The sequence below is a fragment of the Pseudonaja textilis genome, chromosome 6 (genome assembly GCF_049901715.1).
Source record: "Pseudonaja textilis isolate UNSWEBS1 chromosome 6, rPseTex1.2, whole genome shotgun sequence".
In the NCBI taxonomy this organism is placed as follows: Eukaryota; Metazoa; Chordata; class Lepidosauria; order Squamata; family Elapidae; genus Pseudonaja; species Pseudonaja textilis.
This window is the reverse complement of record NC_141995.1, coordinates 22,676,997-22,692,666: the sequence shown is the minus strand read 5'-3', so window position 1 is coordinate 22,692,666 and position 15,670 is coordinate 22,676,997. Positions and strand designations below refer to the sequence as shown.

The 15,670-nt window shown below is 39.7% G+C and overlaps 1 protein-coding gene across 1 annotated transcript in view; it reads left to right on the top strand.

The window, feature by feature from the left end:
* Positions 1 to 15,670, top strand: part of FHIP1A (FHF complex subunit HOOK interacting protein 1A) — a 70,160-nt gene that overhangs the window by 16,119 nt on the left and 38,371 nt on the right. The window contains exons 2-3 of the mRNA XM_026698143.2: positions 11,317 to 11,517; positions 12,441 to 13,067. Of these exons, the coding sequence (XP_026553928.1) occupies positions 11,413 to 11,517; positions 12,441 to 13,067 (732 nt within the window). The 5' untranslated portion in view covers positions 11,317 to 11,412. The remainder of the gene's footprint in view (positions 1 to 11,316; positions 11,518 to 12,440; positions 13,068 to 15,670) is intronic.

The window sequence follows — 15,670 nt, the reverse complement described above, 5'->3', positions numbered from 1 at the left end:
CTTAATGAATTCCGTTTTTAAACCAATGAAACCAAGTGTTCGGAAAAATCAGTTTCTAGAAAAACACCAACACCAACACTGTACAGCAAAAGCAGAATTCCAAATAAAATGAACAGTTGCAGTCAGAACAACTAAAACAAAACAAAACAGAAACTCTCTAGTGCAGGGGTATCAAACTCAATTTCATTGAGGGCCACCTCAGGGTTGTGTTTGATCTCAGGGGTAGGGGCCATGGCTGGGGTAGGTGTGGCCAGCTCGACGTCACTTGTGTTGGGGTGCCTGTAGTGGCCTGAGCGGTCTGCCAGCAAAAACGGGCTCCCTAGCTCCATTTTTGGCTATGACAACCTCCTGTAACCCTCTGCCAGCAAAAACAAAGCTTGGGAGGGCTGCCCATGGCCCTCTCATACTCTGTTTTCAGCTATGATGGCCTCCTGCAACCCCCTTCCAGCAAAAATGGAACTCAGGAGGGCTGCCCACAGCCCTCCTGAGCTCCATTTTCGCTGGAAGAGGCATCGCAGGCCGGTCCTTTGCTGTTTCCAGGGTGGCCCCGCAGGCCAAATCTAAGCACCCATTGGGCTGGATTTGGCTTCCGGGCCTTGAGTTTGACACCCCTGCTCTAGTGATTCCAGAAAGCCATTTTATTGTTTTCAGGAGCAGAATTTTGAAGCACTTTATTTGAAATAGTTTATCTCAGTGTCAACTAAAACAATACTTGTTTTGTCTTTTTAGCTGCCAGAAAAAAATGGAGTGGAATATTCTTGAAATGCCTAGATAATCACCCTGGTAGCCCAAAGTTGCCAGAGCATAAGAAGGTTATTGGAGAGTATGATGGATGACTCTTGAAGAAGGATGTGTCTCATTAGAGAAGTCACATCCAGGGGGTGGGGGGAAGACCAGGGTCAAGGGGGAAATGTATGATGTAACTTAGTATCAGCTGCATCCAGCTTACACCAACATGGCCACTCCTAATAAATCAATTTACTTTTCTCTGAGATGCGGCTAGAGACTTCTGATTTGAATGAGGGTGGATTTGTTGGAGCCCTGACACTCAGCATCATTTTATATTAAAATCAAAGTGGTATTTGAGTTTCTTTCTCAAAGTTCCTTCCATCTCTGAACTGTGTAAACTCTTGGCCTAGTCCCTCCCTAACAGCTCTTGCATAGCTTCCCAAAGGTCAGCTATAAATTCCTTTAACGCACACCAATTTTTCACTGTTACTAATTCCTGGACCAAAAGAATCTTTGTAAGAAAAAAAACTGGCTAAAACAGAAGCAACAAAAATAATCCATTACTAAATCTTGAGGTGATCTTCATTTAATAACTGTCTCATTTAGACAGTTCATAATTATGATGGGGATAAAACTTTATAATCAGTCTTCAGAATTGCAACCTTGGAGGGTCATAAGGACAGTCATGGTTTCCCTTGGTAGCCACTTCATCTCATAATTGTTTGGTCAACTGGTCCCAATTGACCACAAAGCAAGGACTACATATATTTAATCTCTATCATTATATTCTAGATGTTGAAATGCATTTTAACCTTCCATACAGGGCACTAATAAAATGTAGTATACAAATACCTCAGGTACACATTTAGTTCTGAAGCTTTGGCTTATATAATCATGAATTATTGGGAACTCAGCAATGTACAGATAATTATGGTTTATAAAATGTGGTTTTGGCTTAGTGTTATGGCATGAATCCAAATAATGGGAATGTAACCATGATGAAGCAAATATTATACAGATAGTACTTGACTTACAACAGTTCATTTAGTGGCTGTTCACAGTTACAATGGCACTGAAAAAAGTGACTTATGATCATTTTTTGCACTTATGACTGTTGTAGCATCCCCATGGTCACATCCCCATGGTTTACATTTGGATGCTTGACTCAGATTTATGACTGTTGCAGGGCCCTAGAGTCTGTGATCACATTTTGTGACCTGACAAGCAAAGTCAATGGGGAAACCAGATTCATTTAACAGCCATGTTACTAATTTAAAAACTGCAGTCATTCACTTAACAAATGCGGTGAGAAAAGTCATAAAATGGGGCAAAAGTCATTTAACAAGTTTCTCACTTAACATATATTTTGGCCTCAATTGTGGTCATAAGTTAAGGACTACCTGTCTAGGTATTAAATGAACCTAATTGGGATTAGAATTTCCATCACTAAGCAAATGGGTGGTTAGGTGAAGTATCACATGACCACACTGCTGAGCAGCAGTAGTTAAACTTAACTCAAACTTCAGGTAGTTGGCAACTGACTCATATTTATGATGGCTGCAGTTTTCTTGGTCATGTAATCACCTTTTGTGACCTGACAAGTGAAGTCAATGGGGAAACCGGAGTCACTTAAGAACTGTGTCACTAACTTACCAACTGCAGTAATTCACTTAACAAGTGTGGCAAGAGAAAAGTCATAAAATGAGGCAAAAATCATTTAACAATCATTTGCCTTGCTTAGCAATAGAAATTTTGAGATAGGCATGATCTCTATGCAATATGAAAAGGAAATTGCTCAGTAGAGGTTACATAAATGATAGTAAAATAGTGTTGCAGGTGCCATACATAGCAAATACAGTGACTATTAGATCAAAATTATATATTTTAGACTCTGTCAAAGAAGGAAAAAGGTAAACTCCTTTCTAAGATCCAATTCGTATATAAATATCAGAAATAGGAAAGGGAAAATTACACTTTGGTAGCCCGTAGTTGTTACAGTAATGCAGTAATATTTAGCAAATATATACATTTATATATTTATAGATTCAAGCTGCTGTATAACAGGGATGTGAAACTCGATTTCATTGTGGTTCACATCAGGATTGTGTTTGACCTCGGGGGCCCGGAGTGGGTGTGGCCAGCTCAACATCACTCATGTCGGGGGTGCCTGTGGTGGCCCAAGTGCTCTGCCAGAGAAAACAGGCTCCCAAGCTCCATTTTTGGCTGCAGTGGCCTCCTACAGCCCTCTACCAGCGAAAACAGAGCTCCATTTTTGCTGGCAGAGGCACTGCAGGCCAGTCCTTCGCTGGTTCCAGGGCAGCCCCATGGGCCATATCTAAGCACCCCACTGGCTGGATCCAGGCCTTGAGTTTGACACCCCTGCTGTATAACAATAAAAATATTATCCCTTGGCATTTAGCACTTGGGAAACCAGTTAAGAGTGCTACTGTGATCACATACAGTACCTAGATATTCAGATGCCGCAATTACAAATCTTTTTATGTTGTATACACCAAGCAATTAACATGTGCTAGGAAATATTTACTGTTTATTTTTTATAAACATGCCAATCTATTTTCACCTCTCTCAATGAGTTATTTGTTAATACATCCTTCCTTATAATAAGACCAAGGCTGCATGAGGGTTTTTTCCCCACAATTCTAAGTTAGGAACCCTTATTTTTTTCTTGCCTTGCTACCCTATAATTCCTGCATGTTTTTATTTAAGTATTTTCTTCATTCATTGAGCAGGTTCCTCAGGGAACCTGAAACAAAAAATGAATTCCCTGCCTATATCATGTTGGTTCAAGCTGAAAGGCTCTGATTCTTGGGGATTTTAATTGTCAGATCATCCTCGAGTCTCATTTCTCAGGATTAACAGAGCCAGATACATGCACAACACACACAGGCTATTACACTGTTCAAAATCTGTGTCCCAATGGTGTGTCTTATAAAATAATTGGGGGCAGGGAAGAGGTTCTGTTTTCTGTTGCAGAAAAGATAGAAAGGAAAACCTCTCAGCCTCCATCCCCCCAAGATAACCATAGCAATTAGGACTGCTCAGTGATCTGGATTCAAAGGGCAAAACGTAATGTAGTATGCATATGGGTGTGGATGCTGAAACATTAAATCAAATGCATATTTCCTTGGGTTATGTGCCAACTGACATATGGATTTCCCGTAAGTCCTACTTGCATACTCACAAATGGTAAAATTAAGAGATAGCAAAATTAAGAGCATTTTTTAAAAATATCACAAGTACATGATACCAATTTAAAACTACCACATTCACAGGCTATTTTAATAATTGTTTATATGCTGGGAGAGTATCTGGAGGTCCAAGGTTCTAGGCCTACATTTTCTATATAATTAACACAGAATTAGTTGCAAAAAGGTTTTATTATGTGTGATCCAGAGTGACTGCAATGCTTCTCTAAAAGGTTAATCTGTATATTGGCAGAATGGGCGTACATATTTTCTTGGGTGTCTGTTTTTCATAATGTTAGATCATAATGTATTATCTTAGTTAACATACCTGTCAAGCAGTACAGTAATTAAGATGGTCTAAGATCAAGGTACTTCTACAAAGACTATACTGTGCAGTATATGAAGCAAGATTCATAACTTTTAAGATTTGAATAGCAAGGCATTCTTTCTGGCCCTTTTCATTAATTTGACCAAAGACACTTGGTGGTTGCAAGACTGGCAACATTTCACAGCTGGAACAGCATTAGAAAAACTCCTCTCTTGGCTGAATCATTGCAGAGGTAAAAGTTGGTAGCTGTCAGATTTCCAGGCCCAAGCAAGGTCAGTTGGGTTAAATCTGTGTTGTCCCCACCACACAACGTGGAGGGAGAACTGAGAAGCTATGGATGTAGCTATGGATATTGGAGGAACGTGGAAGAGATCTGATAATGAGTCAAGAGAAACATGACTCAGTCTAGTAAGACTTAAAATGGTAGCTTGAAATATGTTGCTTCCAAACTTCTTCAAAGGTATAAGTAGGAAGGAATGAAAACAACTACCAAAATTAGGGCATCCTCTACACTGGCAAGAGGTACTGTCATGCCCCTGGTGGAGACTGACTCTGAGGGAGAGGAGGAATAGCCGACAGGGAGTGGAAGTGTGGCTCCGGAGGTTGTGGAAGAGGCTGGGGAAGGGCAGAGGCCGGCTGAGCAGTCAGAGGAGGACCCAGGCCCGTCCCTTATTCATCCTAGGGCACGCAGGGAGGAGAGGATAAGGGAGAGATGTGGTCTACTCAGGAGGAGAGGGCCTTGATCCTCTTCATGGGCTGCAGGTGTGACAATTGAATAAGAGTTTGGACCTGTGTACTGGCAAATGGTGGAAACAAAGCGTATAAATATCTCTGTGAATTTGGCATCCTTCCTAGTGTGTGTTATCTTGCCTGGTTTATGTTGCTTTTTTCCTTCTTTGTGTGGGAGATTTGTGTGGGAGTTTTTTTGTCTTCCATCAAAGATATTCGGAGCTTGGAAGCAAAGTGAAGGAATAAAAGGGGCTTCACCTGTTTTCTGTGACTGTGTTTGTTTTGTATCCCAACCTGGGTCATCACAGGTACACAGGTACATCCTCCTTTTAGACAAGAAGATCATGCAGTGGTGGATTAGCACTGATGAGTCCGTAATAATTTTTCATAAATTATTGTTCCAAGACCAGGAGGAAAGATACTTACTGATCCAGTTTAGCTTATATTGGCGATACTGCTGAAATGAAGCAGAAACACTGAGAAATCTGGATTGCAGCTATTTCCTCTTGTCGTTGCCAGAGCTCAGTGATCTGGAAAGCTGACCTTCCAGAAGCCAAACATAAAGAGAAAATATCAACAAAGTATTCAGAACAGGAGAAGACAAACATACAGACATTTTTATGTATTGTTTATAGTTGTGCCCAAACTTTTCTAGACCAGGATTCCCCAACGTTTTCAGCTTTATGGACCAGGGGGGTGGGGGAGAGGGGATGGTTCCACACAAGCTGTGGGCAGATCCATTTGTGCAAGTGAAAATGCACACCCACCACTCACGCAAATGGAGCATGCATGCCCACGCTTGCCTGCTGCTCGCACAAGTTGCCCACTATTTCCATGGCCCGGTTATGAAGGGCTCAAGGCCCAGTAGTGGGTCATGGCCCAGGGTTTGGGGACCCCTGTTCTAGACTATCACATGCTGAGGCTTGTTACTCAAACACTGGAAGGTGGAACCCCAGTCTAGAGTTCAACCTCGTGGTTATGCCTTTTTGAGAGAACTAGCTATTTGAAGAGTTGATTCATTCCTTGTAGAAAACAAAGATAAAGATAAATCCTTCTCTTCAGCCCTGAAGAATAAGAACGTGGGCATGAGAAAGCAACATTTACCATTTTATTCCATAACCCAATTTGGGGGAGGGAGGGGGAGGAAAAAAGGAGAATCAGCCACTGGAGTTACCAAGATGGTCAACACAGATAGCACTAACCAACAAGGTAGAAGAGACAAGAACCAAGGAGAATGCCCCTCAGATGCCAGTACTTGCCAGCTGGCAAAACGTTTGGTGCAAGTGGAAACACACATACAAATGTGTTTTGGAAACAGCGGAGAATATGTTTCTATAACAAGAAAGCCACCTGATTAATTCCAATAATCACACGAAATCCCAAAACAAGGAGAAGCCGCTCAGGCTGAAGGAAGCAAGAAAATTTTTTAAAGGTCAGAAAGTTTCTCAGATTTGAATATCTGAATAAATAGATAATTAATAAATAATAAATAACCTGTTTCTGTTCAGCGCTTCCATTTTAGATGGGCCTCCATATCAAAGAGATAGCAGCAGGGATGTTCACAACTAAAGCTGAAGATGAATCCAGAACAGAGTCTTCATAAAGAGGCTATATAACTAAAGACAAGAATGGAGAAACTATAGGTAGTTCCCAACTTACAACTAGTTGGTTAATGATCGTTTGAAAATAAAGTGGTCTCAGAATGGGTTGTTACGGCCCATAAAGTACCTCAAGCTGTTGTAGACCATTGCGCTGCTGCCCCTCAATCATGTGGTTGCAATCTGGTCCTTGGTAACCTGTTCAGACTTATGCTCAGTTGTCAAGAGACCCTGTAATCATGTGATCACCATTTGCAATCTTCCCTGCCAGATTTCTCAGAAAACCAATTGGGAAACTAGCAGGGAAGGTAGCAATTGTTGCTGCTTGCTGAGAGGACTCTCCCTTGTCCCTGGGAGTTGACTGAAAGAGCTGCCTGCCAGAGCGAGCTGAACTCCTTTGACAAGGTGCAAAAATGGAGCTCAGATTCTGATGATTTGAATTGATTTTGCGCCCTACTGAAAGGCATTCCTTTCTGTGTGTGGAAGAGAGATTACATCCTCCTGCAGGATGCAGAAATGGAGCTCAGATCCTGATGATTTGAGCTCCGTTCCTGCACCTCATGAAAGGAGTTGCCTTCCACATGTGGTTCCCACTGAAGAAGTTCCCTTCCATGAACTGAGAAGAGATGACGTCCTTCAGCAGGCAACTGTTTCAGCCAGCCTGTAGAGACAAGAGCCAAAATCCAGTCAGCAAGCAGCAAGGCAGTGTAATAAGATAAGCAGCACAGGATGCCCTAGGCAAGTGCCTTTGTCCCTCGGGGGCTGAGACTTCCCCCGTGCCTCCATCCAAGGCACCCTGCACTCATTACTGGGATTCCCATCAACTCAACAACCCCCACAATTGCTTAACAACCACAGCCAGGAATGGTGGGATTATCATCATTGATAACAACAGTCTGGTAAGCAGTCACGTGGATCTTATTTCATGACCATTTCGCTCAACACGAAAGATCCCAGACTCATTAGTGAAGGATTATCTGCATTTTGTTTGTTTGTTTATCACACCTTTATTATTTTTGCAAATAATTCAAAGCAGAGAACCCATCTAATACTCGTATTTTCCCCACAACAAAAACAACCCTGTGAATTAGCTGGGATGGAATGGAGTCTGCAGTTGGAGGAAGGGAGGGGCTCTTTCTTAGACAGTGAAGAAACAGTGGAGCTTAGAATGTCTGTTAGGCAGGAAGAGAGAAAAGGTGGACTCCCCTCCACCCCCCCAAATCGCAAAGTACAGCTAACCGTTACGCAGAGAAGTGTTTTAGTCTGGTTAATAGGCAAACTGATTTCTGTTAACAGGCAAACAGTAAAAAACTTACTGGAAGGAACTCCACGTGTCATTCCTGCTTCTTTGGACCTGACATTAGTAGAGAACATAGAAGGAGCAGTGAACATCACAGCTGACTAAGATGAAAAGCTTGCCCTGTTAAAAAATTATTCCTCTGAATATCCCTAGATCTCATTCAGACAACCATTTGTCTGAAATTGTATAGGTTTCCTGCTTGAGCAGGGGGCTGGACTAGAAGACCTCCAAGTTCCCTTCCAACCCTGTTGTTCTGATTTTCAGCAAGATGGGACTGGACAGTTGGCTGAAGTACTTCTTCCAGTTTTTGAACAAGAGCAAAGAGAGCAACCTTCTGTAGTTGGAAGGACTGCTGTGTGATTTGGACCAATGCCAGTGTTATCCATACACAAAGTGATGAACTTAAGGGGACAGTTTCTTTCAATTGTCCAATTTTGCCTCAAAAGATTCTAGTTCTTCAATCAAGTGGAGAAAACTGAGATAGCAATAGCTGTAGCACTTAGACTTACATACCCAGGAGTGGGATTCAAAATTTTTAACAAGTTCTGTGGGCGTGGCTTAGGTGGTGGGAATGGCTTGGTGGTCAGGTGACTGGGTGGACATGGCTTGGTGGTCATGTTATTGGCTGGGTGTGGCCAACTCAATATCACTCACATCAAGGCACGCCTCTCATGACTGTGGGGATGCTGCAACAGTTGCAAGTGTGAAAAATGGTCATAAGTCACTTTTTTCAGTGCCATTGTAACTTTGAATGGTCACTCCACACAAGCAAAGTACCAGCAAAGGAGGGGGAAAAACTCCAGAGAAGTTCCAGAGACAGGAAGTCTAGTCCTGCCAAGAATGTAATAAGGGTTAACAGAGAGGCAGTTTCTGTAAGCAACACCAGAATGTTTCCTTCCTGCCTTCCTTACAGGATTAAGCCAGTAATTTCTTCTGACAACCGGTTCTCAGAACTGCTTAGAATGTTAACCGGTTCTAGCTAATAGGTGCGAACTGGTAGAATCCCACCCCTGTATATACCATTTCATAGTGTTTTTACAGCCCTCTCTAAGCGGTTTACAAAGTCAGCATACTGCCTCCAACAATCTGGGTCCTCATTTTACCAACCTCAGAAGGCTGGAAGGATGAGTTAACCTTGAGCTGGTGAGACTCAAACTGCCAAACGGCATTTGTCAGAAGTAGCCTGCAGTACTGCATTATAACCACTGTGCCATCACAGCTCTTAATGCTCATAGAGTGTCTCACAAAATGCCTTGACTGGCTAAAACTTGCAACCTGGAAGTCAAATGGGAACATCTCTTGAACTCCTTGCCTCCAACAGAATTTTTTTCAGTAGAGTATATATCATTCAGTCAATATAAGCTACATTTAATTGAATTTCATGTATATGACTGAAACAAAGAATTTCCTCCAAGTCATAGGAAGAAATGTTAAACCTTACGTGTTAATCATTTTCATTAGAAGGTATGGAGTTAACCCTTCCCTGTAGAGTCTATCCTTTGATTATCAGATCCTTTACAGAGAGATCCTTTCCAGCCAGCATTTGTACTTCTTAAAACTTTTTTCTCTTTCCTTTCCTTCTTTGTCTTTTCCTTTATCCATCTCCGGTATTTCCCCCCCTTTCTTTCTCAATTTACCCACTGTACTTCTTCCTCTTACCTTTAATCTGTTTTGCTCCTCCATTTTTGTTATTCTCCTGAGCACGAGGGAATCATAAATGTAGATGGAGATTGTTAAGTGATTGCCTAAGTTCACACAATTTTCTTGAAAATGTTTTCAGAAGTGGGTTATCATTTCAATTCCATTGTACACATGTTGTGCATTGACAATAAACGTTTGATTTGATTTGATTTGATTTGATTTGATCATTATTTTCTTCCCAGGGCTCAAAGAGACAAGTAGTACAAAGTTACCCAACTTGCTGTGCCTAAGTCAGGACTAGAACTCACGGACTCCTGTTTCTAGCCTGGTATCTAATTCAAATGATCTTTATATTTGATTTTTAGGGGTGGGGTGGGAAGAAATAAGACTTTTCCACCCCCACAAATGTATGTACATAAAACACTTGCATGTACATATACATTCCTAAACATGTACAAGTTTATGGTAGAATGAAGAAAACTTCCATATTAATTTCAGCTACAGTCAATGTCCTAGTTTAACAAGATAGGGAAACTTGGCACTGGAGAGGAATAATATTTGAATAATATTTTTCCAAGCGATTCTTACTCTTCCTTGTTTTGTGGAGAGAGGAGGGGAGGTTTGTCATAAATTCAGGATTGTTTTCCTTTCAGGCAAATATGGTAATTGAGAGATAAAGAGATTGTTCATAACTGAAATATGAATTTCTAATGATATATAGCTGTAAGCATTATTTTATATTATTTAAATAATAATACATGTCTGGGGGGTGAAATTGAGAAATGGATATACATCAAGATACCAAGTTTTTGCTATATTTTTTTTGAGAGAGACCAGCACTTTCACAGTACAGTATTCTTTCATTTGAATATTATATGAGGAAAATATATTTTGTTTTTGTTTATGTATAAATAGCATTCAAGCATAAAGATTTATAATAAACTAAATTGAATTTCAAATAACACTTCATTGGAGATGTTTTCTGTTCCCTCCTCTCTTGCGACTCTTTCCTAGTAGCAGTAGCTTCGAGTGGCAAACAACCATTCAAACTGTAAAGAATATCGCTTGCACAAATGGGAAAAGAAGGAAGGGTTGGGAACTTAGCTTGCATAAATAGTTTGGCTATGCAAACTTTGTCTCTAGTATATTAAGTCTGTAACATGTTATATTTATATGAACATACATGGATACTTTGATTAAATACAAGAACTTCTGTTTTTATAATAACATTTTCTTATCGGTACAGTGATGCTTTCACCCAGAGTAAGTTAACATGGTGTAATTTCACACATTTTGCCACTACTGAAAAGAAAAATTAAGTATTTCTACAGCAGTAGCTGTTTTGCCAAAAAAAATTTTTTTTTTTACATTTGGATATAATTGTTCTCATTGTCTAAACAAACAGTATTGTCTTATAATGAAAAGAAGACTTTGCAAATTAATTTTTGTTCCATTTTATATTTGTCCAGTTAATACATTCTGCAGAATTTTATTGAAAGCTTTTTACCTCTATGAATCAAGAATCCAAATGGACTATACCTAGACTTTACAGTATTCTTCTTTTGATAACTTTTCTTGTAGTATCTTCTCATTTGTACTGCAAAGGGATCATAGAATTATATAGCATTCATAGTGCCAAACTTTGCGCCATATATGAGAAATACGGACTTGTTTATGGAAGCAGAGCATGTTTATAGGTTATTCCAGGCATTTTTGAGAGCCATTGCTTTTATATCTATGCCACAGTCCACATGTTTTATCTGGATTATTCTGAATTCCTTGCAGATCAGAGATGTCTATCCACATGCTATGCAGTGATTTGCTTCTCATGTTGCAAAGAAAATTGAATATGGCCTAATAGAATTGACCATTGAAGAGCTTATGATGTCCACAGGTACAAGTGGGAAAAAATCCTATCAGGCTGTGAGCCTAGAAGGAGTTGATCCAGAAACATGCATGATAGTGTTTAAAACCCACTGGGCACAGGTAATGGAGCTCTGAGAACTCTTCTTCTTTTATTTCTCTTCATTATTGATTTAATTGTTAGGAATCCATTTAAACCATCAGATATTTGCTTGTATTGTCAGAGTTCAAGCCATTTTGTATGATACTGACACCAAGCATATCTTTTTTAACTTTTGAAAAACTGTATCACTTACTGCTTTTTAAAAATAATAATTGTATATTAGGGATATAACAACCAATTGAATAAACTCATGTTCTAATTAAGATTGCTATCCTTTATTGCAAGTGAAGTAAAGTCCTTTTAAAATAATTGTATTTTGAATATTCATGGGCAGTTCACTTCTTTGCTGGGTTATTTTTGTTAAATCCACCAAAAGACTGCTTATGCTGAAAGGCTAAATTAATATATTTCAAGCACGCAATATATTATTTCTGTGCAATATATTATTTCCGAATCCTGTATGGTTTACTTTTAATTAGTATTGTCTAATGCCCACATATATTATATTTGCCACCTTTCAGTGTGGGCATTAGTATCAGTCTAGTATTTTTATATCTTCTATTTCAGCAACTGAACCTTTACTCTTTAAATGTACTTGCCCATAAATGAAGCTAGGTAGATATTGGGTATTAAAATTCAGATGACCAAGAACATTCTTAGTTGCTCAACATGGTCATAAGTTGGTGAGTCGACTGAGTCATGGGCTACTCTTCTTAAGTTGCATAATTGGTTAGATTAGCCATTTTGGGAAAGATATTTCAGATAAGTAATGCATAGGCTGTTTCTACTCATTAATCCATAGCTTGCCTTTTATGATTTATTTGGAATGTTCTGAACTATTATGAAGATATTTGTCCATAAAGGCAGTTTTTCACAGTTAAAGATTGCAAGACTGGCTCCATATTTAGTGCCTATTAATATGTATTATTTAATTTTTCCATAGGTTGTGAAAATTTTAGAGAAGCATGACCCTTTAAAAAATATTCAAGCAAAATATGGGACAATTTCTCCAGATGAGGCCAGCACTGTGCAGAACTATGTAGAGCACATGCTCTTCCTTTTGATTGAAGAACAGGCAAAAGATGCAGCAATGGGACCTATCCTGGAGTTTGTGGTTACAGAGAATATCATGGAAAAGCTCTTTCTTTGGAGCCTCAGGCGGGAATTCACTGATGAGATGAAAATTGAGCAACTGAAAATGTATGAAATGCTTGTCACACAGTCTCATCAGCAGCTGCTGCATCACAAACCCATCCTAAAACCATTAATGATGTTGCTGAGTTCTTGCTCAGGAACTACCACACCACTCGTTGAAGTAGAGTTGGTGGTTCTTCTCAACCAGCTATGCTCAATCCTAGCCAAAGATCCGTCCATTTTGGAACTTTTTTTCCATACCAGTGAGGACCAAGGAGCTGCAAACTTTCTAATCTTTTCTCTCTTGATTCCTTTTATCCATCGGGAAGGGACTGTTGGCCAACAGGCTCGTGATGCACTACTTTTTATAATGTCTCTTTCTTCAGAAAGTTGTGTGGTTGCTCATCATATAGTAGAGAATACTTATTTTTGTCCGGTAAGTTTTTTTTCTAGCTACTCATTCAAGTTAAGATTTTGCACAAAGGAGAATTAAATTTACCTGATAAATTGTAATTTTATTATGGCTATGTAGAAATTCTAAATGGCATAATTGAGGAAAATTGAAATTGTTCAGAAAGCCCATTGCATTGAATTGAGCAGTGAATTTGTTGTTTTAACTTAAACATTCAGCTTAATATTGAACATTCTAAGAATAATGCAAATCAAAAGCTAAACTTGTATATTAAATTGTGGTTATAATCTGGGTCCTCATTTTACTGACCTTGAAAGGCTGAATCAACCTTGAGCTGGTCAGGATCGAACTCCAGAGTGTGGGAAGAGTTAGCTTGGCAATACTGCATTATAACCATTGTACCAAGTGGTTGTGATAAGCTTGATAATGCCAGAATAAAACACTTAACTGAAATATATTCAGTTGCCTCTGGCAAGGTCTTGCAGATAATCGATATCTTCCTCCTAAGCTTACTTTGATAGAGGAGATAAAATTCTGTGATGGCTTGTCACCAAACTTTGATATATGCTCCTTCACTTATACATGCCCAGAGTATTCACATTAGATTTATTTCCAGTCAGCATTGAAGTGACTGGTGTTCTTAGTGTAATATAATGTTCTTCCTGGAGAACAAAGTAGATTTTACAGAACAAAGATGATAAATATTAGGAATTAATTATGTTGTCTTTTTTAATACATTGGCGACTATCACACATTTGCACTCATTTTAGTAGAAATTGGAGACCAGACAAGATATTTGGAACAGTCCTCTTTTCTTTTCAAGAACATATTTTAGACAATATAAATAGGTCCAAATTCAGGATATTATATGTTACATCAACTTGTCTTTTTTTATCTTCCCATCTCAGGTTTGTTTTGAACAACGAAATTGAGTAAGCTAAGAATAAGAGAACGGTCATAATCCTAAACATTGGTATACTGTTGATTTTGCATATGATCATGTAGTTTGAAAGGACCATTTAGACATTGAGCCTAACCCCAAACTAAGAGCAACAATCCAAGATCAAGCATTGCCAACATATGGCTGCCTATTCTTTGCTTGAACTGATGGGAGTTGGTGATGTCTCCAGGAAATCGTTCCACTTTCAAATTGCTCTTAGTGATGTTTTTTTTCTTTTTTCTTTTTTTTTTTAAACAAATTTTATTGATTTTCCAAAACAATGTTTTTTTTTTCTTATAATAATCAAATCTGCCTTCCTGCAACTTAAATTAATTATTTTTATGTCTTGCCTTCTGAGATGATAGAGAACAGGTCTTGATTGTCTTCTATATTGCCTTCTTTTAGATATTTGAAAAGTATGTATCATACCCCCCCCCCCCAGTCTTTTTAAACAATCCCAGATCCTTCAGGCAGAGGACTCAATTTGTAGTATCCCTTATATCAGGGTTGTCAACAGGGGTGGGATTCAAATCTCTTAACCGGTTCTGTGGGTGTGGCCTAATTTGTGGGTGTGGCTTGGTCATGTGATTGAGTGGGCGTGGCTTGCTGACTGGGCATGGTTTGGTGGTCATGTGACTGGGTGGGCGTGGCTTGTATGTAAATATTATAAATGTTTATGTAAATATTGATTTTTTTTATTTAAAAAAAACAACTTTTACCCAAAACAGGCAGGCAGATTTAGTTGCTCACAGAATCACAGATTCACTTAGAGATCTATCTATCTGCAATCAGCTACCTGAGTCTATCACACAAAATTTGCTAGCAAGAAAACTCACCAAATTAAGTCACAACACACCATGTATGTAAATATTGAATTTTTTTTTTTTATAAAAAAGAGCAACTTTTACCCAAAAGCAGGCAAAGCAGGCAGGCAGATTGCTCAAAGAGTCACAGATTCACTTAGAGATCTATCTATCTGCAATCTGCTACCTGGGTCTGCACTGAAAAGCTTCAGTCCTAAGGAAGGTTCGGTTCTGATTTTAAGTTAGCTAGAGAGCAAGAAATCCAAGGATTTCTTGTTTTCTAGCTCATCTAAATCTCCCAGCAGAGCAGAACAGCTGATGGAAAAAAAAAAGGAAAAATAGCAACTTACCAAACCAGGCAAATTGGATGGCTCACATGCCATTGCATGCGGTAAGGAGTGAGTGGGCGGGGCCAGCCAGTGGAGCGATTTGCCGGTTCTCTGAACTGCGGGCAATTGTGTGTGCAGCGTTTGCAAGAAATCATCAGCTGTGCCGCCTGGACAGATGACAAGCACTATGCTTTGAAAATCCTCTTGTTTCCTGCTTTTTCAACCTCAGCTGTGCCACGCAAAGCAGCTGAGGAGAGAAAAGCAGGAAATAAAGGACAGCCTAGAGCCCGGGCAGGCGGGTGGGCCAAACACCGAACCGGTTCGGTGTCAGCTGCTCTTCGCAGCTACAGGTTCTATAGAACTGGGCCGAACCGGTAGCATCCCACCCCTGGGTGTCAAACTTGCGTCGTCATGGTGGCATCATGTGACATATCGGGACTTTTTCCCCCTTTGCTAAGCTGGGCGGGGGTGGGGCCAGCACGTAATACATCCAGCCATGGGGCCGTGAGTTTGACACCCCTGCTTACATCCTTATTTCCTTTCTCTGATCCATAT